At 44.1% G+C, this 26,254-nt stretch overlaps 1 protein-coding gene across 1 annotated transcript; it reads left to right on the forward strand.

Annotated features, from left to right (window-relative positions):
- The first annotated feature begins 376 nt into the window (after positions 1–376).
- Positions 377–26,254, forward strand: LOC144702377 (transducin family protein / WD-40 repeat family protein). The gene is made up of 22 exons (XM_078574400.1): positions 377–524; positions 649–983; positions 7,960–8,063; positions 8,192–8,260; positions 8,995–9,055; positions 9,136–9,275; positions 9,589–9,778; positions 10,034–10,095; positions 15,191–15,279; positions 15,369–15,441; positions 15,517–15,576; positions 15,852–15,998; positions 16,084–16,137; positions 16,293–16,333; positions 17,201–17,287; positions 22,821–22,986; positions 24,712–24,789; positions 24,883–25,019; positions 25,312–25,388; positions 25,485–25,554; positions 25,669–25,734; positions 25,843–26,254. Exons 1-22 carry the CDS (start codon positions 465–467, stop codon positions 25,975–25,977), a joined length of 2,301 nt encoding a protein of 766 aa, XP_078430526.1. The 5' UTR covers positions 377–464; the 3' UTR covers positions 25,978–26,254.

Below are 26,254 nucleotides of genomic sequence, written 5' to 3' on the forward strand. Positions count from 1 at the left end.
CCTGACCTCATAACAGAAACGACACAAAAGCCTTCATGCCGCCGGTTCGGTCCATTACATCATCAGGTTCTAAACCGTCCGTTCCACCATCCACATCATCCAACCCCTCAAAAGGGAACACAATGGAACTGTAGAATCATAGTCCCTTACATTCATCCTATGCCATCCAGTGCATTGCAGCTACTTATTTATAAAATTATCAGCTTCTCTATTAGATTCCAAAAAATATAATAATAATAACTGAGAATATTCTGTTTACAGTTTGGGTAAAATTCTAAATTTATTTACCTTTGCCTTTGACTTAGACTTAGACTTTGACATTGAGTTTCTCACCAGGAGTGCACTAGTACTTAAATTATATACCAGACAAAGCAAGTCCAGAGTTGGTTTCACTGAGAAGTCTCAAGAGTGGCGGAGTCTGCTGGGTAGGTCTTCGCGAGGATCGGCCGAAGGAAGAAGGGGGGATGTCGCTCGACGATGGTGGCTACGTCCTCAGCTGCCAGCTTCATGGACACGAAGACGATGTGAGATTTCTCCGAATTTCTATGCCAAATTTTCAATTCTTGCCGTGTCGCACCGATTGCTGCCGAGGAATGAGTGATGATGCGAATTGTGGGATATTTTTTTGGTTTTTTCGCTGTTCATCAGGTCCGGGGGATATGTATTTGTGGCGCCGGCGTGATCGCGACCTCGTCGAGGGATCGTACGGTGAGGTTATGGTCGCCTGATCCCAGTTCTGGAAAGGGTTATGTTCAGTCGAAGACTTTGGTGGGGCATTCTAGTTTTGTTGGGCCGTTGGCATGGATCGCTCCCAAGGAGGGTTTGTTGGAGGGGGGCGTTGTGTCGGGCGGGATGGATGCACTTGTTCTGTTGTGGGATATTGCCAAGGGTGAAGTTGTTCGAACCATGAAGGGACACCAGATGCAAGTCACTGGTCTTGCAGTAGCTGCTAATGGTGACATCGTTTCATCTTCCATTGATTGGTACGGGGCCGATTTCCTTTTTCCTGTTTATTTGCCTGTTGGGGGTAAATAGTCGTATGTCTGTTTTCGTTTTTTTCTCCCTCAATTGCGTTGTTCCTGCAAATAAAAAATGAAGCGTTTTTTTTCTGTTATCATTTGTTTTTGGCTCAATTAGGTTGTTTCTCCATTATCATTTTTTGTATTGAAGTGTCTCTGTTGGATCTTTGAAAAATTAATTGATACAGAGAGACTGTTTGGACGGACAGAGTCATTCATGAAGTGGGGGGTTTTGTTTCATGCTGGTTTAGAAGGTCGTGAATGGTGGGGGGACCAGTTTGGTCATTGTATCTCTTGTTTATATCTATATAGAATCAGGCTGATCACCAATCCTGGGCAATCTTCCTTTTTTCAGAAAAAAATACCCCATTGTATTGTCATTAGGGATGCTTTTTGGTAAATGATCATTTGACGTTTTTCATGGTATGGGTGGCTGTATATGGTTGTCGTGAGGGCAATGACTCCTGATTTGGGAATTGTTGGCTCCATTCTTGCTTCTTATCTTTTTCTTCTCTCTTCCTTCCTCCTGTCTTCCTAGTCTTTTTATTGATTTTCATTATATCTCCATGAAGATCGTAACAGAATCCTACCCTGTATGCCTTCTCTAATCTACCTCAGGGCGCTGTCTCCCTTCTTTGCCCGTTGCCCGTTGAATCTGTCTCCGAGCCCTCTCTCTGGCCTTTTTTTCCCTTTCTCCTTTCCCTCCGCTTGGTTTCCGGCTCATCTCCTTCCCATTCTCGTCTCTTATAGAAACTGAGTCCCTATTCACTCTCCCAGACAACAAGTAGGTGGCCGCAAGTAGTTCTATACCAATAGGTACAACACCAATGAAGAGCTAACGAGATATTGGGCACACTTTGTTGGGGAAGAGAAGAAGAAGATAATGACATAACTTGAACAGAGTACATGTAAGGGTATATGTACCCTAAGAGGGAGAGAGGATAATAGGGCTAATGGGCTTATAGAATAGGGCCCATTAGCCCATGAGGGATAGTCTATCACTAACACCCCCCCGCAAGCGAAGTATGGATATCTTCCATACCGAGCTTGGAGACGGCACGTTGAAGAAGAGGGCGGGAGAGTCCCTTGGTAAGGACGTTCGCTGCCTGGTCGGTGGATGCAACAAAGTCCAGGTCAAAGATCCCTTCGTCAACTCGCTCCTTGAAGAAGTAGCGGTTGCGCTCCATGTGCTTGATGCGGCCCTGTTGTCCAGGGTTCTTGGCCAACGCGATCGTCGACTTGTTGTCGCAGAAGAAGTGAATCGGGCCAGCATACTCCACGCGAAGATCGTGAAGGATGCCGTAGATCCACTGGCCCTCAGAGGCCCCATCGGCGAGTGCGCGGTACTCGGCTTCGGCGCTAGAGCGGGAGACTTTGTCCTGCTTGCTACTTTTCCAGCTGACGAGACTGCCAAAAACAAACGTGCAGTAGCCCGTGGTAGACCGATGATCCACAACGGAGCCGGCAAAGTCAGCATCAGTGTAGACTTTCACTGTCCGGTCAGTGCTGCGAGGGAAGAGCAGGCCCTTTCCGGGGCAGCCCTTCAGGTACGCAAGGACCCGGTGGGCGGCCTGATGGTGAATCTCCCGTGGGGAGTGCATAAACTGACTGAGCAGGTTGACGGCGAAGGCGATGTCGGGCCGAGTGTGCGTCAAGTAGAGGAGCTTCCCCACCAGCTGCTGATACCGGTGGGAATTCGTCAGCGGCGAATCCTCCCCTTTGCCCAACTTCACGTTGGGATCAATGGGAGTGCTCACCGGCGCACAATCGGTCATCCCTGTCAGTGCCAGTAAGTCGACGGCGTATTTCTGCTGCGAGACGAAGATCCCACGGGGGGAGTAGGCTACCTCAAGGCCAAGGAAGTAGCGAAGAAGGCCGAGGGCCTTGATCTCAAACTCCTTAGCCAAGGCAGTGCTGAGGCGGACAGCTTCGGCAGCATCAGATCCCGTGATAAGGATGTCGTCGACGTACACGGCAAGAATGGAGACACCGGTCGGGCGGTGACGGAAGAAGAGAGAGGCATCTCCATTGCTCTGAGTGTACCCTTCGGTCTTCAGAACAGAGGAGAACCTCCCAAACCACATGCGCGGGGACTGCTTGAGTCCATAGAGGGACTTCTGCAGTCGGCACACGTGACCGGGGGGGCCGAGTGAGTAGCCCGGGGGTTGCTGCATGTACACCTCCTCCGTCAAGTCGCCGTGCAAGAAGGCGTTCTTGACGTCGAACTGGTGGATGGCCCAGTGGAAGTGCGCTGCAAGCGCCAGAAGAAGCCGGACAGTCTCCATCTTCGCCACGGGAGAGAACGTCTCGAAGTAGTCCACGCCATAGGACTGAGTGAACCCCCGAGCCACAAGCCGAGACTTGAGGCGTTCGAGAGTACCATCCGCATGATGCTTCTTGGCATGAATCCACTTGCAGTCCACTACCCTCTTGCCCGGAGGTAGTGGAACGACGTCCCACGTGTGGTTCTTGAGGAGAGACTGCATCTGCTCGTCCATCGCTGCTTTCCAATGGGGAGAAGCGATAGCATCGGCTAAGCGTCGAGGAACGAGATCCGACTCGATGCGGGTGAGGAACAACCGATAGGGAGGACTCAGCCGGTCAAAGGAGAGGTAATGAGAGAGAGGGTAGAGGGGGGCCTTAGTGCACTGACGGACCCCTTTTCGTAGAGCAATAGGCCACCCCAACTGATCGTCACCATCGACAGGAGAAGGAGCGGAAGCAATGGGGGACTCCCCGGGAGGAGCAGTAGACGACACACCGGGAGTCGGAGGAGACTCACCGGAGAGCGAGGGTAGACCGGGAGGGGGGGGTGACGAGGGTTGGTCACCGAGAGAGGAGGAGGGTGACGCACCGGGGGTTGACAAGGATGGGGGGCCAGAAGGAGGAACGGAGACCAATGGGAGAGGGAGAGCTGCCGAAGGGGGAAGGGCAGGTAACGAAGAAGAGGTAGAGGACACGTCCAAGGACCCCGCAGGAGGAAGTGAGGAAGAGGAATCAAGGGGAGGAAGATCCGGAAGTGAGGAGGGTGGAGTGGGAGTGGTGGACTCCACGATCGGACTTGGCCCCAAGGGGGGGGCCGAGGGAGCCTCATCCAGTGGAAGGCGTGATGAGGTAGAGTAGTCCCCAAAATAGGGTTCATGCTCGGCAAAGGTGACGTTTGCCGAGATGAAGAACCGCCAAGAAGGCGGATGATAGCACCGGTACCCTTTTTGGAGGGAAGAGTAACCCACAAACACACACCAGAGTGCGCGTGCATCAAACTTCGTGCGTGTGGGAGAAGTATCATGGACGTAGGTGGTGCAGCCGAAGATACGAGGCAAGAGTCCCGTCCGCAAAGAAGCATTCGGGAATGCCACAGTCATCCGGTCCAAGGGGCTGGAGAACTCCAGGAGTGGGGTGGGGATACGGTTAACGAGGTGAGTACTTGTCAAAACCGCCTCTCCCCAATAACGCCCCGGCGCCTTGGAGTCCAACAGCAATGTCCGCGCCGTCGAGGTAACATAGCCGATGCGACGTTCAGCCATGCCATTCTGCTAGGGCGTGGCCACACAAGAGGACTCGTGGAGGATGCCCCGGTCGGCAAAGAAGGAGGCGAGGTCAGCGTTGAAGAAGTCCCGGGCATTGTCGGAACGAAAACGCTGGATGCCTCGACCAAACTGTGTCTGTACCATGGCGCAAAAGTGTCGAACATTCTGCGCAACCTCCGACTTCGCAGTCAGGAGGTAGACCCACGTATAGCGGGTAGCTTCGTCCACAAAGAGTAGAAAGTAGCGGTGCCCTTTCAGACTGATCTGCGGGGCCGGCCCCCAAACATCACTGTGGACTCGGAACAGCGGGGTCGATGTGTGAGACGAGGATGAAGCAAAGGAGGATCTGCGGTGCTTGGCTAACTGACAAGGTTCACAAAGCATAGTCTTAAGGTCCACGCCCGAACACAACGAGGGAAAAAGACGCTGTAAAGTGGAGAAAGGTGGGTGTCCAAGTAGCTGATGCTCCATCAGAAGGCGTCCCCGACGCTGCTCAGCCACCGAGAGAAGAGTCCGGTGCACCATGAAGCACTGGGAGCGGCCTCCATCGTCCAGCATCAGCAGTCCGTTCTCCCGCCTAATCAGTGTAGTCCGGCCCACCTTGTCAGACAGAAACATGCCGTCAGGTTGTAGGTGGAAGGAGCAGGAGATAGCATCAACTAAGCGCTGCGGAGACATAAGCACGGCCCGCAGGTCAGGGACATGGAGAACGTTGTGGACCACACCAAGGCCGTCCACATAGACTGCCCCGATTCCGGCCACACGGAGACGTCCACCCCCGGCCGTGAGGACAGTGCGGCCACCACGATGCCGCTCATATGATACAAACCAGGCATTGCTCGGGGTCATGTGTTCGGTAGCCCTGAGTCAAGGACCCAAGTCGTATCGGAGACGACAGGTGAGTGGAAGGCCGTATGGCCACAGTACCATGCATCTGAAGATGAAGGAGTGGAAGATGCACCAAAGCTGCCGAAGTAGGCCGTGGACGGATTCTGCAGGGTAGCCACCTGGTCACGGAGGCGGGCCAAATCTGCCTGAAGCTGGTCCATGGTCACTGCGGAGGGGCTGGCGGAGGAGGAATCAGAATGGGCCACCATGGCCTTGCCTTCTGCGGCCTCTTTCTTCTTTCGCCAATCATTCAGGTGCTTCTTGCACTTGTTCTTCCCGTGGCCCAGTTTGCCGCAATACGAGCAAATTGTCGTCCCAGCTGGAGGAGCGGCGGAGGTGGGCGTAGGGAGGATCGACGGTGCCTTGCCGCTTGAAGAGAGGCAGAAAGTAGTGCGGTCGACTCACCCGGGGGGCCGGAGGAGGAAGTCCTATGGAGGAGGAAGTGGCTTTCCTCTTCTTGAAGCTCCTTCACCAACTCCTCGAGGGCAGGCGGACCTTCCTTGCGGTGCAAGGCACGACGACGTACGTCATTATACTTGCGGTTCAGGCCGCTGAGGAAGCCCATGATCCGCAGAAGAAGCACATTCTGGAACGTCTTGGACGTCGGATCGTCGGGCGGTAGGTAGTAATCCACTTCATCCCACATCTTCTTGTGGGCAAGTGCATATTCAGAGATCGTCAACGACCCCTGACGGAGATTGCTGGCCTGACTTGCAAGGGAATAAAGACGCCACCAGTCGCTTTCCCGGCCACAGAAGGAGCGCACCTGATCCCAGAAGCCTTTCACCGTTTTCTGATGCGGAAGACGGTCGCGGAAATCTGGAGCCGAGGTGTACGCATACATCCAGCCGAGGATGAACTGGTCCTCAACGTCCCATGCTGCATAATGTGGGTGGTCGACGGTAAGGGGGTCTTCAGTGCAATGCTTGAAGAGCTGGCGCGCCTTCAAGGTGGTCTCGACGAAGCGCATCCACGGGAGTAGATTCGGGCCCTGTAAGAGTGTCGTCTCCGGAACCGACGGAAGCGGATGAGCCACCTTGTAGGACAGTGGCTTCTCCAGGAAGTCGGTCTCGGTGAACGGCATGGTGCTGCTACGGCGCTGCTACGGCAGTGCTGCGGCTGCGGCTGCTGTGCGTGCGCGGCGGCTGCGGGCTGCGGCTGCTGTGCGTGCGCGGCAGCTATAGGTGGGCGATGTCAAACCCTATGGAAGGAGCTCTGGAGCTCTGATACCATTTTGGGGAAGAGAAGAAGAAGATAATGACATAACTTGAACAGAGTACATGTAAGGGTATATGTACCCTAAGAGGGAGAGAGGATAATAGGGCTAATGGGCTTATAGAATAGGGCCCATTAGCTCATGAGGGATAGTCTATCACTAACACACTTAGTTGCTAATGGGTACACAAACTGTGGCTTTTGACTTCTGGAAATAATTTATCTGGTTGATTTATTTAGTACTGTTTAATTTTTTTTTTTGAAATTAAAAAGTACTGTTTAATTTTTATTGCATGAGCTGCCAATTAAGGTTATCACTTAATACACTTTGATGTGAATAATGTATTCCTACACAGACATCCAAACAAATGAAATTATCCGGGTTTAGCTGCAGAAATTGGGAACCACTTTAAGACTCCAAAGTATGTCTTTTTCGTTGGATTGTTTATGGTATTTAACAATCTTCCTGTGCTTGGATTAGCAGAGTTTCCCTGCAAGAAGTTGACTTGCATCAAAGGAATCATGATCATACCGAATTCATCAACTATACAACCTGAGGGCTGGTGTGATAACTTTTCTGGCATATGTTGATGCCACAATCATTACACTGAATGATGACCATTAAATTAGCACCCAGTACCAACTCGGCTACTGAGTTCAAGATGTAGAAACGAGGACATTAAGATGCTTCCTCGGCATTAGAGTAGCACATTCATCTTATCGGCTTATCTTTCATTGCAGAAGTATATTACAGGTCTTTGTTCTGCGACTGGCTTCCTTTAGTGCCGACCAGTTGGCACTCTCGATAGTGACATTGACTGAACAACCAACTAGGGCAGCACAGTCGATAGATTTGTTTACTAAGGCCGCATTGGGTAACTGCTCTGCCTATCATATGAGGCTTGATTCAAAACGTCCTCATCTACTAGCTGTTCATCTTACCTTGCCATACACATGATTAGGATTTGCGGATAGATGACGGAAACCTTTATTGGACAGACTGGCCATTCATTCAGTCATCCGTACTCTGTTTTTTGGTTGTCCCAAATGGTACTCTGTTAATAATCGGCTGCCAAAGCCAAACAACTCTTTTGTCCTGGTCACAGCTTCCCTCCTCACTATATTGTCTTCTTATGGGCCCTACTTCTAACCTGGCTTGGTGTGTGGGACCTTTTCTTTCTCTTCGTTGAAAGATAGACAGAAAGCTGTGACTTAGAAGTAAGCAGATTAAAAAGGCATCTTTTCATTAAGAGAATGTTCTTTCTATCTTATTCTATTCTAGTCCTCATTCAGTCATATCAATGTAGCACCATAAGGCGTTGGAGAAATGGAGATACTGTTGAGGTGTTGGAGGCACACAAAGTTGCTATTCAAGCGGTCCTTGTCTTACCTTCTGATGAGCTTGTTACAGGTACTGACTCTCACTTAAAGAATTGAGATATTTTTCACAAATTCAGACGGACAATGCTTCTTCAGTCTTCTAGATTCAACATAACTACGTCAAGTTGCACATCTTTTGATGGATTTAATATATCCCAGCCTCAAGCGATGCCACGCTTAAGCTATGGAGAGGAAAAACCTGTCTGCGCACATTCTCAGGACACACAGGTAACTTCTTCGGGTTTTCTCTTTATCGCGAAAGTTTTCTTTTTGGCAGTGAACTGGATTTGTCAAGTACTTTTTCCTTCATCGTTTCACTGAATATACATTTTCTTGGGTATGAACGGAAGTTATGTTGCAACTTGTGTTAAATTTATGGACTTAAAATATAAATATTGTTGGCTTATATTCCAAGAACTGACATATGGAAGACTTGTTTTGATGCATGTATCTACTTGCGCCTTTTCCAATATCTGCCACACGTCAAATGCAAAACCTTGCGATTTCATCATCCTTTTAGGGATACATATTTTCCTTATTCGATAAATTTCTGATAAAAAAATTAGATTGATATTTTCCTCATTAGTATGCTATGATGTGGAGACTCTTATGGCATACTGGTTTGGAAGGTGGTCAAGCGAGGACCTTTTTGGTTATCATGTTTATTGAACGCTTATCTGTTTTAATAGTATCAAGTTGATCACCGTTCTGGGTGGACTTCCTTATTTTTTTCTTAAAGAGAATATTTTAAAGAGTTCTGTTTCATGAGCATGCTTTTACCTGTCTTGAAAATTTGATTATTCGATCTCGCATTTATACACATCTGCTCCATTATGAGTTCATTTTTCTTCTGATTATTGTAGTGCATTTTTCCTGTGAGATCCAAAAATAACTATTTATTCACTTGATCGATAGTGCATGTTGATTTAGACTATTTGTCTTAAAATTATCAACTCCGGCAGATACTGTTCGCGGTCTAGCTATGATGTCTGACGTTGGGATTCTGTCTTCGTCACATGACGGGTTGGTTGTTTCATGGTTCAATTGAAGTTTCTGATGTCTCCATATTCCTCCATTCATTCGACAATTGCTTATTAATACAGGTCAATTAGGTTATGGACTTTGACCGGTGATGTCTTGATGGAATTGATTGGGCATAGCTCTCTTGTCTATGCTGTGGATGCTCACAGATCTGGGCTTATTGCTAGTGGTAGCGAAGACTTCTTTCTGAAAATATGGAGAGGTTGTTTCTTTGGTTTCATTTTATGGAAACTTAAGATTGAAAGTTTGCATTTCTTTACCATTCTATCTCACCGTTTGGTATTCTCTGAGTAAGAAAGCATAAATATTTTGATAAATATGTTATCCCATATTGTTTCTTATTTTGCTATTCAAAAGTCTGATCCATCTGCATGTAATCACTGATCTTGTCGTCTGCATGCAACTGATAAATGACTGCAAAGCCATCATCGGTTTTCCATAAAATTATCCTGTGATATATTAGATATTTACTTTTCCATATCTCATCAAGACATCTCCTTAATTTTGCAAATCAGATGGTGTTTGTATTCAGAGCATTGAGCATCCTGGTTGTGTCTGGGATGTCAAATTTATGGAAAATGGGGATATTGTAACTGCTTGCTCTGATGGAGTAGCGCGTATCTGGACCTCTCACAGTGAGAGATATTCAGAGGCAACTGAGCGTGAAGCTTACATATCTCTGATTTCTCAGAATAAAATCAGCAGGTTCGTTGCTTCCATGTTGGGCAAATCATTATCCGTCATGTACCTTTTGTTCGAATTTTGCCTGGTCGCGCTGCCCTCATATGCAGAAGAAATAAGAATCAGTTTATTGTCACAGAATTCAATCCTGTTCAACATAATATCCATCTTAATTTAAGAAGAATGCCTCTGAATGCAATCTATTGGTTTTGACTTTTCTTGGAGCAAGATCCTGATTATTTTTATGTCTCATAATACTTGTGCCCATTCTTTGTTTAGGAAGAAGGTTGGAGGATTGAAACTGATGGAGCTTCCCGGTTTGGAAGCCTTGCAGGCTCCTGGTTTGTGCTTTCCTGTGGAATTTGGTCTATAGTCAGTTCTACAATGTGTTTTCAAAGTCTTGATCCTACTGTCAGAAAGAATTTGCGTGTCCCATGGTTAGGGAGAAATAGATTTTCGGTATCGGACAGCCAATTCACTGACACTATTAAAGTACATTATGGCTAGAAATCTGTTTCATGCTTGCTATGTTTAATTTGTCTACGTAACGTTTACATTATTTCCCTTTCAATATTATGCACGTTTGCATGCTCAAATATTCTGTTTAGTCTAGCTTCTTTTTTCGGAGGCCCCTGGGTCTCTGGCGATTTTTTGCAGTTGTGTGTTTTACGAAAAATTCTGGGTACAAAATACCATCATTTATTCAGTTATGTCCATGAAAGAGAGTAAATGAAGTTCTCGGTATCATTCCATGACCGTGGGCTTGACAATGTGAACTCAGCTTCCTCACCACAAGGAATCACTACAAAACGAGTAAAGAATCAAATATATTCTCTGTTGCTTGAATTCTTTCCAAAAAAAAATTCTCTGTTGCTTGAAGGTGCCAAATTTTAGGTTGTAATGTCATGCCCATGTTGATAGAGAGAAACAAGATGTTGCCTTTCTTTGCGCTAGCTCAGCTCTTCAACAGTGCCGTGGGCCAGTTTCCTTTTGTTGAGGCTTTGTAAATTAAAGGAGTTCCTGATCTTCTTTATCATTATGACGTTATGCCATTAACCCAGTAAATGAGCGACATGTTAAATGGCCCATTTCGTGTCGTCTTTATGTCTAAGTTGTTGCAAGTGGGCCACAGTTATAAGTGGCAGACATGGGTGTCTCTAATTGACGTATTCTGCGTTCAAATAAGTCACATATATTAGTGGAGCCGTTTGTATTAACTGGTATTTTAACCAGCTTGTACAGAAGAGGACGTGGGCTTTCTTGGCTTCTTCAAAACCCTAGCCACCACAGAAATTTTGGAGTCAGAAAGGGAGAGGAGCATCAAGGAAGAGAGAGACCAACACTCTTCTCTCAGGTTTGCACACAGGAACGAGTGGAATAAATACTAACTCTCACCTGCAATAAGTAATACATGACTACTTTTGGTGGGCTGTGGGCCCACCTAATTTATACTACTTATCGCCTTTGGGAATAGGTAACATAAGTCCTTACTTGTAGGCCATTTCTGAGTCATGGCCCACTCATACAGAGGCAAAGTAATGAAGAGAGACTGGGCCACATCGGCAATAACAAAGAGAGAAATAATTACAACAGATTAATGCTTCATACTGATTGTCCTACATCTTTTTAGTTGTAACCATTACAATTTTCCCATCAGCTGAAATTGGATCATATCCATCATCTTAATGATCATTTTCCAATTTTGATTGAGGTTCCAGTTCAAGTAAATGGAGATTTTAATGGAACTTTGATTTGGTTATCACCCAAAGCAGAGGTAGATGGAAGGTCAAAAAGTTGGTTTCCACAAGAAGGTGGCACCAGACCAAGAAAGTGAACTAGAAAGAGGTAGTACAATCAGTATGAAGCATTAATCTGTAGTAATTATAATGGAACTTTCATTTGGTTATCATCCAAAGCAGAGGTAGATGGAAGGATAAAAAGTTGGTTTCCACAAGAAGGTGACACGAGACCAAGATAGTGAACTAGAGTTGTACACAAAAATCCAAGCTGTGATGGGTAAAAATAATTCAAGAGGTTTCTTTAACATCGTGAGAGGCCCTCTCTTCTATAGGTGTCTTTGCTAGTTTCCTCCTCAAGAAACTAGACTTTTCAGGAGAGTGAAGAAGATGGGTGGCTGTGGGAGAAGATACTCAGCTCTGCATATCTTGGTCTAACTACTTTTATAGATGCAGGAGTCTTCATGTGTCAGCAATCCCGGTCAAATTAGAGTGGCTGAGAGAAAGAAAGGTTATGTGATAGAAACCGCAAGGATCTTAGTGTTCTATCAAGAAGTGGCAAAGAATCTTTGGGGGAGATGCCATGCCTGACTGCCACTCACTTGCTGAAGAGACGTCCATCCTAAATTCTAGGATAGAGGAGTGATACGCTAAAAAAAAGGTGTATCATTGTGATACAGTCCTCCTAAAGGCATAGAAAAACAAGAAACGTCCTAGAAAGGAAGCCCAAGATACCCAGACACACCCTTGAAAAAGGGAGTATGGACAGGAAAAGCAGAAGCCCTATAAGTAAATCGATCATTGTTAAGCAGCCTCATGACAATTTTTACCTGAATTCGCAAGGGCGTCTGAGGCTGGTCAGGAGATCCTCCTCCCAGAGCAGATATCAGCTGATGTGGCTTGATTCTCCCGTTCTATCTGCGCTGTTCCACATTATTTCAACCATCTTTCCTTGATCTCCTGATACTCTCCTTCACTCGCCGTAGTGTCCAGAGGAGAGATCGGGCCAGAAGAACTCAAATGAAAACCAACAATGCATAACACATTCACTCAACGAAGGATTCCCAGTCACGGATGGAGTTCAGAGAAGAAAGACAAAGGATAAAGGGGTAGAATGGGAAGAACTCTCGAAGGAGACGCCCTCCCTCTGGTCGCGGCGCTGTCCCGCTTCCAGCCTTCAGTTGCGGGTGCAACTGCCCATCGACAACGCCGAAATCGCCAATGATCTGGGGTTTCCCACTTGCAGCTATTTAAGCTGCATTGGCACGTGAGAGGCCCCTTCGCACGTGCTCTTCACGCCTGAGTTCTTCTTTTCTTTCTTTGATATTTCTTGGAGAAGAAACGACTTGTATCATCTCCCTATTGTTTCTACTGTTCTTGTGGTTACTCAAACTTTTGATCTACTGAATTTTATCTTTCTCTTACTGAATTCTTGAATTCCATTTAAGATCTTCTTTAGCATTGTCTCTTATTATCTTTGTAGGTCTGACGAGAAATATGAAGGAACAACGTAATCATCATTCTGATTACCTTGTTCATCTCACGTTACATTTTCCTGATTATATTCTAACAAATCTGTTGAATATAGAAATGGAGAAGATTGAGAATCATAGTACAGCTCACGACAGCCTGTTGGAAAACAGTCATCTCACAGGCCTTCCCTCTTTTATGGAATTTTTCTCCTGACAGTTCCACATTCTTATCTTTGTGAGTGCCTCTTTAAGTAGGAAGGGTTTTTTTAGTCTTCTTCCTCTTCGTATAACATGTCCGAGGGAGGAGTTAATCAGAGTGTCATATAAACCTGTTAGAATCTAGTAGTCCAATCCCCACAGTTATTTCGTTTTTTATTTTTAACCATCTTTCCGATGAATTTAACTCTATACCCTTATCTAACGCCTCGCTATTTTGACTGTTGTAAATGGTATTCGGATCTTAAGATCTGAACCCAGTATGTACTGTATAAAAACGGACTTTCTCCTTATGGAATAGATAATGGGATTCTCAGACCTAAAACCGAAACTCTCCCTCTTCTGTTTCCTTCCTACTCCCGGTCCCGTTTGTTACCCGAATTGTGCTTGCCTGCTGATCTCTTGGACGGTGGTGTATCAGGAACTCTAGCACACCAACATAAGTCAATGTGAAAAATGTTCCCAGATGTTTATCTCAAGATCAGATCGAGTCCAAAAGTATTTGGCTGCACATGGACAGTACCTGTTGACTCTAATCTCAAGTTGGGCCCTTAGAGGACAATCTTGTGAACAAGGAGAAATATCAAAGATTGGTAGGGCATACTTATCTACCTGAATCACTCAAGGCCGGCGTTGTCTCTGCAGTATGTCTTCTCAGACAATTAATGCATAGTCTGAGAGAGCCACACATGCAGACTATAAAGAATCCTTGCATACCTTTAGGGCACTTCAGGAGATGGTTTACTGTTTTAAAAGAAGTATGGCATGTTAATGTAGATTTACGCTGATGCAGATTATGGGGCCTCCATTACAGGATACTGAACATTCCTCAGAGGAAATAGTACTACGTTACAAAGTGATGATCAAAAAGTGGTTGCAAAGAGTCTGCAGAAGCTTAATTTGGTACAGTGCCCAAGGGATCCGTAAAGTGCTGTGGATCAGAGGAATCCTAGAAGAACTCAAGTTAACCCAAACAGCTACCTCTCTAAATTGTGATATAACATCAGCGATAGTTATTGCACAAAATCCAATGCAACATGACAGAATAAAACAGGTTGACTTTGGCAGATACTAAATCAGAGAAAGGACTGACACAGGCCGTTGAGATTCAATAAGTTCGCTGCTCCAATCCGGTGAGCAATTTAGAAATGCAGAACATTGACTCACCAATTTGATGGGCACTACCAGCCACCCCAGTGTTAACTGATCTCTCTTTTTATATTTTACCTTGTTTTTATTTTATTTCAAACATACTTTAATGAGGTCCTGATACGATTGTGACTCGGGAGTGCGATCAATCCGCCCAACAATGATAACCGAATATCTCCAAAAACAATGATAACCCAAGATGCGTCCTATGTCGTTTGCTTAGAGACGAGAGGAATAGATGAGAGAGAAGTTCCTGAGGTGGTAAGGAGAGAAGGGAATGATCAAGGGAGAGGCCGAACAAAAAAGGGGGGTTAGCGATCGACCGAAAATGAGCCACCTGAAGATGCGGTAAAGAAGAGACGATCACGAGGACAGGGATCATAGAGGGGGAGACGGAGCTTGGACATAGAGGAGAGGAGGGACACGAGTAGGAAAATACGATAACTTCCAGTCTGCTTTCCTAAAAAGAGGGCTGTGCTATTTAAAGGAACATGGGAGTGGAGGGGCCTAGGTGCCCTTAATTGTCAAAAGACGAGACTGCCCACTGGAGGGACAGGGATCATATCAGGTCCATGTTATAAGGACCTATAAATGGCTCTAATAGATGTCTTAGTGAGCAAATTTAAGAAAGCCTGCTTTGTACTCATATATGGGGTTCTTACTCAGTCTGGGAACTAAAGCTGTTGACATTTATCTTAAATAGCTGTTGGTCACTTTTTTCTGTTGGCATTATGTTATGTCAAACTTTTTAATCGATAGGATGGGGGAGAACCTGTATGTTCATGTTGGTTGTCTGTCTGTTCTTATCATTTAATGGTGTCATTTACCTTTGCCATCTCATACTGATTTATTCTCCCTTACAGGTAAGCATGATGGCCAGACAATGATCATTCGGGAAGGAGACAATGGCGTGGCTTATTCATGGAACTCAAAAGAAAACAAGTGGGATAAGGTACAGACTCTGAATTAATTGGTAACATTCATAATCTTCCACTTTTACAGTGAGGCCTCTATTAACTTTTGCTTTGTTTTCTCTATAAGATTGGAGAAGTTATTGATGGTCCAGAAGGACCGACTGATCGTGCTATGCATGAAGGTGTTCCATATGACTATGGTAATGTTTCCTTTTTCTTTTGCGATGTTAATTGACTCTTTTCTTTATTTTATATCACTAACCTTGATGTTGTAGTTTTTGACGTTGATATCGGAGATGGAGAGCCTGTTCGAAAATTACCGTACAATAGATCTGGTAAGTATATTAGACAAATTATTTTTATTTTCTTAAAGGGTATCATGATTAAAATAGGCCCATGCACTAACAAGCTTTACGAGGGGACTTCCATTTATTGTTTACGTGCATATTTCGCCTTGCAACTTTTATTTTGGGAAACTAATAAGCCCTTTTACCCTTTCATACCATTTTCACATTAATTACGTGCATTTAGGATATTTTCGCTTGCCTAAGACTCCATGTTGGTTTTGGGTAAATTATGAACTCTTTGCAGTACCTTTTTTTGTTATCAGACAATCCATATTCAGTGGCGGACAAGTGGCTTCTGAATGAAGACCTACCTCTTTCCTATCGCCAACAAATTGTGGACTTTATTCTGCAAAATACGGGACAGCGAGACTTTTCTTTTGATCCTTCATTTCGAGATCCATACACTGGCGGTACTTTATATGTCATCGTACTTTTGAAGGGTTATTTTTTCTTTATTTTATTTTATATTTTGATAAATATGATTCATATCTTCAGCCAGTGCTTATGTTCCGGGTGACCCCTCCAGAGGACAACCGCTTACTCCTATTGGTATGCCTTTTGCGTTGGACCTGATCCTGTGTTTTATTTCATACATCACTTGCCCATCATCACTTGGCCCTATTGTTGTCTTTTATTGTTATCTAAACAATGTACCATTTTTCATTATCTCATCATCACCCTTTTCTATGATTTACCGGTTGCAGCTCAGAGCTCTTCGAAGCCTGTCTTCAAACATATACCCAAGGTAAAGTTTACTAGATCCCTTCCTTTTCCTCATGGCACCAAAAATATTTGAATAGTTTGTCAAAGGCAGCTTTTGCATTGTGTTAAGCATGATGGGGACTTTGAATATGTTATTTTAAATTTATCTCTTTGTAAATGAGTTAATTTGCCTATTGAATGGTATGAGTAGCTTATTGTTAATAATCCGAGAGGTTGGCCCCAAATATTTCTATGGGGGGGTGTTATGGCACCGCCCAAATCCTTATCAATCAAGGAATTTTAACTGTAATGCGGCACAGAAAAACTTACTTCTGACTCCAATATCCAAACACTGATAAGAACGAAGTGATATATTGAAAACGAATTCGGAGCAGTATAGAAGATCTTGAACACAATGTCTGCGGATGAGTAATTGGAAGAACAATACGAGAAAATAAGACGAGGAATACTCTCCTGTTAGGTCGTCAGCAGCTTCCCGAGGAGGATCTCCTTCTACGCACCTTGGTGCACGAACAACTTCTTGATACCCTGATGGAAAGCCAGCACTTGCTTTATATAGAAATTCCTGTGCTTCAAATACTCGCACGTGCTACATAAATTCACACGTGCAGCTGAAGCCTTGCATCTCCTCTTGCTTTCTTCATCAGAGACTTATCAGGGGGGATCGTCCTGGCTGCCCAACATTCTCCTTCCCACTCTTACTCTCCTTCTCCCTGCCTAGACTTTTCTTTTCTTTTAGTTTTTCCAAATAATTGTTCAAAATCACTTTCGATAAAATAGTCTTCTTGCCCTTGAAAGCGCTTTATTTTTTTTTCCAAATAAAGTACGATTCCTTGATTCGTTGATCATTTTAGAATTATCGCCCTAAACAATGTTTTTTGTGTTTCAGAAAGGCATGCTTTTATTTGATGTCGCTCAGTTTGAAGGAATTCTTAAGAAGGTTTCAGAGTTCAACATGGTCCTCTTGGCTGACCCGGTCGGTCTTTCTGGTTCCTAAAATCTAATCTTTTGAATAAATAATCTTTTAGACATTTTTTTTTTTTTGAAGAAATCTTTTAGACAAAATGTGTTCTTAAGATTTGTTATAACTTCTAGAATGGACATTTTCTATTATCAGACCACTTATCTTTGAATATGGAAAGAGAGTTCTATAAAAGGAAACATCTATGGAAATTGCCTCTGATCTCTTTTTCTTTAAAACGCCCTCCTCATCTGTTATTTGTGTTGAATCCAGAGGTGAGGGAAGAAGTCGCCTGATAAGAGATAAAGATGCAAGATAATGGGAAAAAATGTCCAGTCTTATTTCATTTTGAGTTGAAGAGAGGTTTTGATCATCAATAACAGATTTTTCCATGGAGAGGTTTTTCCATGTCCACATATTGACCGACGCAGAGAAACTCAACTTGATTTCGCTGCATTTGGAGGGAGCAGCTCAGGCCTGGTTCATCTACGCGGAGAAACAATTCGGTTTCAAGAATTGGTCAGATTTCAGACGGCAATTTGAGCGCCGATATGGTTTCTCGTCAAAGTCTTTGCGACAAAAACTATTCAATCTTCAACAGATAGGAGAATGTTTCTGAGTATCGTGCAGAGTTCGAACTACTGGTAGCATATCTTCCCCCTATGGATCCCGATGTTTTGGAAACAGCATATCTATATGGTCTGAAACCTGAAATCCTCTCCGAAGTCCCAAAGTACCGGCCATTTGGGATACAGCAGGTCATGGATGTCTCGATTGAGGCAGAAACAAATTTGAAGGTAATGTGGCAAACATGGCGGACAGGTCAGACAGATATAGCGGGAGCTCCTGCCAGGGATACACGTGCAAAACCTGTGCAGACCATAGTACTAACATCGTCTTATTTCGAAATAGATCAGGAGGAATACGGCTGTTGGATAAAGCACAATCAGCCTCGGCAGAAAGGCCCACTGAAAACTTATCGACACCTCCCAGGAAGAAGATCATGCGTTTGACTGATGAGGAATTTCAGTCAAGGAGGGAGAAGGGACTCTGCTATCATTGTAATGACAAGTATTGTAGAAATGAAGAAATCGGAAGAGAGAGAAAGTGTAGAGAGAGAGAGTGCACAAGATTGGGGCTTAAAGTATATTTTTACTCATACATAGTTCCCCTTTTTATACAAGAAATCCAGGGTCACTAGACCCTTTCAAACAGTGTTATGGAGGTTACTTGCTTAACAAGTAGCCTCCAAAGGTTACCTTTTTCAAAAAGTAACCGTTGGAAGGGGTCCAACGGCTAGTTTCTGCTAGCCGTTGGACTCTGGGCCTGCCTAGACAAGCCCAGAACATATCAGGCCCTTAGTGGGCCTGATATTTAGGCCCCTAGTGGGCCTTCACTAATGGGCCCTTAATGGGCCCTTAGTGGGAGTGTAATGGGTCCTTAAGGGACCATTACTGGGCTGCTAGTGGGCCTTCCAGTGGTCCATTAGCAGCATTCTAGGGATGTTAGTGGTTCCATTAATGCCCTAGGGTTAGGCTAATACATTTACAAGGCCTTGGGCCCAATAGTTAGTATCTCTGTCCTTAACAAGTATCTTCCAGGGCATGGGTGCAAGAGAGAGCTGAATATATTCTTGGTTCAAGAAGAAGACAGTATCGAGGAAATACCAATTAATGAAGAGGATCTGATGCAAACTGATGACACTCCTATTTTGGAAGGTTCCCTATGTGCAGTTCGCCCAGCCCCAAGTCAGGGTCAATGAAGGTCTGGGGGGAATTGTTGGGACGACCTCTGGTCATCCTCGTCGACGGAGGAGCTTCCCACAATCTCATTCACGTGAGAGTGGTCAGACATTTTAATATCCCAATCGAAGGAACAATGCGCTTCGACCTCATATTGGGAGACGGCTCTATCAGGAAGGCAACTGGTTCATGCATTGATGTCCCAATTACCATTCAAGGCCTAAGTTTTTATCAAGATCTCATTCCTTTCGACCTAGGGGACATTGACCTCATTCTTGGTATCCAATGGATGAAAACGTTAGGATGGTTTTCATGCAACTTGATCAATTGATGATCAAAATTCTCAGAGACGACCAGATATTTCCCGTGCAAGCAGACCAAACACTTAATCCCACAAAGGTATTCCCTTGCAATCCGGCTCAGGCGCATCGTGACTGGCTTATATCTCTGGAGAAATCGCTTAACGTCAACCGCAAACGCTCACGGCAGACGGTGGAGGTATCTTCTCTTGAACTTGAGCCCTGCATTGTCATGCTAAGAAACAAGTTCCCTATGGTATTTGACACTCCCATAACCTTACCACCTAAACGCCCATTTGATCATAAAATATATCTGATCCCGGGGGCCCAACCGATCAATGTCAGACCGTATAGATATTCTCATCAGCATAAAAACATGCTAGAAGGTTTGATACAAGAACCGTTGGTCAAAAGAATTCTTCAGCATTCTAATAGCCCATTTTCTAGCCCAGCACTGTTGATCAAAAAGAAAGACGGCAGTTGGATGAAATCACTATTCCGAATCGATTCCCAATTCCAATTGTGGACGAATTTTTGGAAGAACTGCATGGTATGACCGTGTTCTCTAAGCTGGATCTGAGGTCAGGATACTACCAGATAAGAATGGACCCAACAGATCCACAAAACAGCATTCAAGACCCATCAGGGCCATTATGAATTTAACGTTATGCCTTTCGGCCTGACTAACGCGCCGGCCACATTTCAAGCTCTAATGAATTCTATTTTTCAGAAGTTTCTCAGAAAGTTTATCCTGGTTTTCTTTGATGAGATCATGGTGTACAGTAAATCAGAAGCGGATCACACAGTCCATCTAAATACAGTCTTCCAAGTGTTAGCAGATAATCACCTCCAAGTCAATTCTCAGAAATGCAGTTTTTTCTTACCTCAGTTGGAGTTCTTGGGACATTGGATTTCCTCCGAGGGAGTAGCCATGTCTCAAGCAAAAATTGATGCTATACTCAAATGGCCCGTGCCCAAAACTATCAAACAAATAAGGGGTTTTCTCGGTCTGGCAGGTTATTATCGCCGATTTGTGTCACAATATGCAGCAGTGGCACAACCACTGACGGATCTCCTTAAGAAGAACTCTTTCAAGTGGCCAACAACAGCCAGGCAGTCTTTTTTACAGCTTAAAACTGCCTTAACTTCCACACCTATTCTGGCTTACCAAATTTTTCCTTGCCTTTTGCAATTGAGACTGATGCATCAGGTGGTGGTATCGGGGCTGTCTTACTCCAGCAATCAAAGCCTATTGCTTTCTTCAGTCAGGTGCTCTCTCCGACTTCTCGTTTTACGTCGGCATATGAAAGGGAATTCCTCGCAGTAGTCAATGCAGTCAACAAATGCAAGCACTATCTCATCTTTCAAAAATTTCACATCTTCACTGATCATTTTAGCCTCAAATTTTTGAATGATCAAAAGGACGTTCCAATACAGTATCATCGTTGGCTGGTAAAATTGATGGGTTTCGATTTTGACATTCAATTCAAGTCAGGAAAGAAAAATATTGTCGCTGACGCACTCTCCCGATCTATGGACGATTCTGCAGAAAGTCTAAACTCCATTGTTGTCAGCCATTGGTGTGACCGCGCGACCATTGATCGTGAGATTACTGACCATGCTAAACTCTCCCAAATTAAGGTTGCTTGCTCAGAAGACCCTTCAAAACATCCATCTTATTCTATTCATCAGGGCCTCCTATGTTACAAGGGACATATTGTGTTACCCCCCAACTCCTCTTTGATCCCTACTATTTTATATGAATTTCATGATGCCAAGATAGTGGGTCATGGCGGCTTTCAGAAGACCTACAAAAGAATTTCTCTGCAACTCTTCTGGACCGGTATGAAAAAAATTATCAAGGAATATGTAGATCGCTGCGATACTTGTCAACGCCATAAATCATCACATCTCTCATCAGCTAGTCTCCTCCAACCGTTACCTATTCCTCATTCGATCTGGGAAGACATTAGTATGGACTTCATTGAGGGCTTGCCAAATTCTCAAGGGTATGACTCCATATTGGTCGTTGTTGACAGATTCAGTAAATACAGCCATTATCTGCCAGTCTAACACCCTTTCTCGGCCGAAATCATTGCTCATCTCTTCATCAAAGAAATTATCCAATTACACGGACCTCCCAACTCAATCGGTTCAGACCGTGGGCGCCTTTTTATCAGTAAATTCTGGAAAGCGTTGTACAAATTTCAAGGCACCAAATTATTGTTGAGTTCTTCCTACCACCCTGAGACCGATGGGCAGACAGAAGTCACCAATCGTGGCCTCAAATGTTATTTACGCTGTTTCACTGCGGAGCACCCAAAACTGTTGGTCAGATTTCTTCCATGGGCAGAATACAGCTATAATACGTTGTTCCACACTTCCATTGGTATGACTCCTTTTAAGGCGGTGTATGGCCTAGACCCGCCATCCCTATTACGTTATGGATCACCCAACTCTCCTGTCGATTCAGTTGATAAATTACTCTCGAGCCAGATCTCGTCCTCGACAAACTTTAACTTAATCTGGCCAAAGCACAAAATCAGATGAAGGCCCAGGCAGACCAACATCGTCGAGATGTCCAATTCAACGAAGGGGATTTTGTTTACCTGAAGATCAGACCTTATCGCATGAAAACACTTGCCAGACGTCCCAATGAAAAACTCAGCCCCAAATTCTTTGGGCCATATAAAATCACCAAACAGATAGGTTCCGTTGCCTATCATCTGGATCTCCCACCATCCACCACCGTCCATCCAGTGTTTCATGTGTCTAAATTGAAACGTGCATTAAGCCCCAAAATTCAAGCATCATCCATACCATCATTTCTTACTGATGATTATGAATGGCAGGTCACTCCAGAAGCCGTTCTCACTTCCGAGATTACACCAGCTGGCTTATCTGTCTTAATCAAGTGGCAAGGTCTTCCAGCCTATGATGCTACCTGGGAAGACGCAGTCAACATCGCCTGCAGCTTCCCACATTTCAAGCTTGAGGACAAGCTTCAACTCGAAGGGGGGAGTATTGATAAACGTTTCAACAAGGCATACCAACGGTGTCGCTTCCGCCGAACGGGAAACGACGCGGCTGGGGGCAGTTAATTTACCTTAAGCTATTAGAAATAATCCTGCGAAGGAGGGAGCAGGGACGTTTTTGATTTCCGGAGAAACCCAAGCGACGGGGCAAAGACTGGAGCAGTCGGAAGGGTTATTTATAATACCTTAAGCTATTATAAATAATCCTCGATCTCTTCGCACATTACTCTCTTTTATCTTCCCATTTCTTCTCTCTTCTACTTGTTATCCGTTTTCTTTCTGTTGGAACTGGGAACTTATCGAAGATCTATCATTGTTATCATGGAGTTATAACAGATAATAAATACCAGAATTGTTATTTAACTCTGGTTGATGACATCAGCTTAACTATGTATATATGTGTTGAACTGTTGAGAAGTCAGGGTTGTGACTTTCAACAAAAAAATAACTTTCCTGGTTAAATTTTATGCAGTCGCAGAAAGGCTTGTCACTGACTGAAGAGGAACTAATGAGGTTTTCCAGCATTGTCAACACATTGAAGGATACATCTCGATACCATGTCACTGCTTTTGCAGACGCTGAACTTGCTTTAATTGTAAAAGTATTGCAGTCTTGGCCCTTGGCAATGCTGTTCCCGGGTAGGTGCTCAATACTCCTGTTAGCTGCAATGGCCTTCTACTTTTCACTTCTACTTTTATTCATTCTTATTTCTCGCACTGGGCCTCTGTCCTTTTGTTTTCTTATGTAGGTCCTGTTATAATAGGCCCATTATACGTAGCCCATATTAGTATCTCTGTATATACAGGATAAACAGAGAGCAGACTAAGTGAATGAAGATCTGTTTTTCTTCTCCACCTGTCAACTATTGTTTTGTTGCTCCAACTCCGACATGGAATCATAGCAGCAACAACCATCGTGGTGAAGACATCAGACACTATGTCAATATTGTGGATGACTCGTGGAATCTGTCTGAGCTAGAATAAGAGCTCAGACAGGAGTGCTAGTACATCTACCATTTGTTTCTAGGGAGTTGGCATGTTGACGTGGAGCAGAAGACTAGTCAGGAGTGACGACTGGTGACTGGTAGCAGAGGATGATTTGTCGGCTTCTCATATGTTGACATCGTCTGACCAAGCACAAGAGATCAAATGGGAGTTTGCGGTGAAAATAGTTGTCCATGAGGCCGATGACCATGAATGTCAGTATGTAGCAGAAGACAACTTGTGTTGCAAGTGGTTTGCGCAAGTTGTCTGACCTAGCACAAGAGGCCCAGATAGGAGCTTGTGGTGAATGAAGGTGACGTGGGCAATGACCAGGTGTGTGTCAGTGAGTAGCAACAGTCGAAAGCAGAGCTTCACAATGACAACTTCCAGTGTAGTTGACTCTTCATATGATGCAGAAAGTGACCCTCACGACATTTCCACTGAGAATCAAAATATTGTGCCGTCCGTGAGTCCTGCTGTTGCTGAACCATTTGGTACAGTGGTCAAAATTTAGCTCACTGGGGACATATAGTGTGATCTCTCAAATATTTGTATTTCTTTCTGGGACATCCCTCTTTTGTAAAGAATCTTGATTTTTCAGAATTGGGTTGTGAGTCATGTCAACGTGCAAAACACAAGAGGGCTTTGATATCTCACTCACCGTTGCAGGATGGTTTCTCATCCTTGTGGATGGCTGCACAAGATTAACTTGACTACCGTTGCTTAAGCATTAGTCGGAAGTGACATAAATAATTCAAGATTTTTGTACCGAAGGAAAGAATCAATTTGATGTATCAGTTAAAAAGGTTTCAGTCTGATAATGCGAAGGATTCTCTTAGTGTTTGATTCGCCTCCCATCTTCCTGCTATACTAAGGAGCTCATCCAAGGAGCTCATCTAATTACAAAAGGCTTACGAGAAATCACCTTCCAACAGCACATGTCCAAGCTGGAGTTTGAAGCATCATCTACCTACCAGCTTGAGGGAGGTGTCAGCTGCCCTGCGCTTCTACTTTTATTTCTATTTTGTATTCTTCTTATTTCTCAGACTGGGTGCCTATGTCCTTTTTGTTTTCTAATGTCTGGCCTGTTATAATTGGCCAACTAATATGTAATCCCGTACTAGTTTCCCACTAAATACTGGATACATGAAAGACAGACTAAGCGAATGAAAAAGATTTTTTTTTCATCGCCACCTGTCTCCTAGGTTTCATTGCTCCAACTCTGACAACCCTCTTCAAATAAATATCGATTGGTGTTTGCCTCTAGATTCTGATTATCGTTGAAATTGTAAATTGAAAATAGACCGAGAAGGTTAAGTCGTGTTCTTTTATGGTTTTAGAAAGTCCTGATTTCTTACTGATCCAGTCTTGATTTTACAGTGATTGACATTTTAAGGGTATTCATTTTGCATCCTGATGGAGCAAGCTCGCTCTACAAATGCATCAACGAGGGAAATGGTACTATGCTAAGATCAAAATACTTCTGTTGCATGTCAGTGATTGTGAATATTTTGAGTCAATCTTCTTGACTTTGAATCTGGTATCATGCAGATATACTTATCGAGATATTAAGGAAGGTGACAGCGCCCCCTGTTTTATCTGCAAATCTTTTAACAGTCACTAGGGCTATCTCGAACCTGTTCAAGAACTCCAGTCTCCAACCCTGGCTACATGTCCATTACAGGGAGGTCAGTGATTGATCTGGTTAACGGCTACCATAATCCTTATTTATTGAAGATAAAAAACTAAACTTGAAAAGATTACACTAATAACCCTACTTCTAACACTGGTCCAGTGTGATCAATGATTGGACCTTTTTATCTTGTATGGCTTTTTAGGTAGATAGCTTCTCCAAAATCCTTATTAATTCAAGATGAATGCCAAAGTTCAATCAAACTAGAGGAAACTACAATGATAACCTACTCCTAACATTCTTTTTGGAAGATGCTGATTCTAGTTTATTATGTTGTATGCTTTCAGATTATTGACGTGCTGTCAAGCTGCAAGGAGCAATTCACCAAGAACATCTTCATATCGTACTCCACTCTTTTGTTGAAGTAAGCTCGTTTCTCCTGGTCTTTGATTCTAGGTTGCATAAAAGAGAGGCTTCTCACTGAACTTTCAATCATTTTTTTTTCAACTTCTCCTTGAAGTTATGCGGTGCTGCTGATTGAGTTGAAGGATGAAGAAGGTCAAGCGCAAATTCTGTCGGCGGCGTTAGATGTGCGTAGTTCCATCCCTTATCGGCCTGAAAATAAGGCTCTTTTCTTCACATATCTTGTGCATGGAGTAACTAATTCCATTTTACAAGACTAAGTATGATGTTGAATAATTCAGGTTGCAGAAGACATCGACCAAGATGTTGTCTCAAGATTCAGATCCCTTGTGGCCGTTGGATCTCTTGTATCCTTTTTAAGCTGCATCATTTCTTGCCTGATATTGCCAGCATCATTTTAACGAAATTTTCTACCCCTAATTTAGTTTTCTTGACCGGCAAAAACCTGAAAACAGATGTTAGAAGGGCGCGTGAAGTCTTTAGCCATTGAGCTCGACGTAAAGACTGTGGCTGCGGCTGCTAAGTCGTCCAAAGAGGTGGAGATCGCACAAGTTGGAGCTGATTTGGAGATTTTAATCAAGAGCCCATGAGTTTCTCACTTCCTCCCCGGTTTTAACTTATTGGGCCTTGGCCCAGTTTTGGGGAACAACCAAAGCTATGGAGGAGAGAAACTTGAGAGGAGCTTCTGTTGATCATCTTCAGTTGACTCTCTTCCTCACTGGATTTGTTGCACTGGGCCTCTTAGCTCAGTTGAGTGAACTAACAAACCAATGGAGGAGAAAGAAATATACCAAAACGATGGAGGAAAAAATTACAGATGATCTGCCATTGATCATCTTCTATAGATTTTCTTTCTCATTCTCCCCA

The sequence above is a fragment of the Wolffia australiana genome, chromosome 4, assembly GCF_029677425.1.
Source record: "Wolffia australiana isolate 7733 chromosome 4, ASM2967742v1".
Classification (NCBI taxonomy): Eukaryota; Viridiplantae; Streptophyta; class Magnoliopsida; order Alismatales; family Araceae; genus Wolffia; species Wolffia australiana.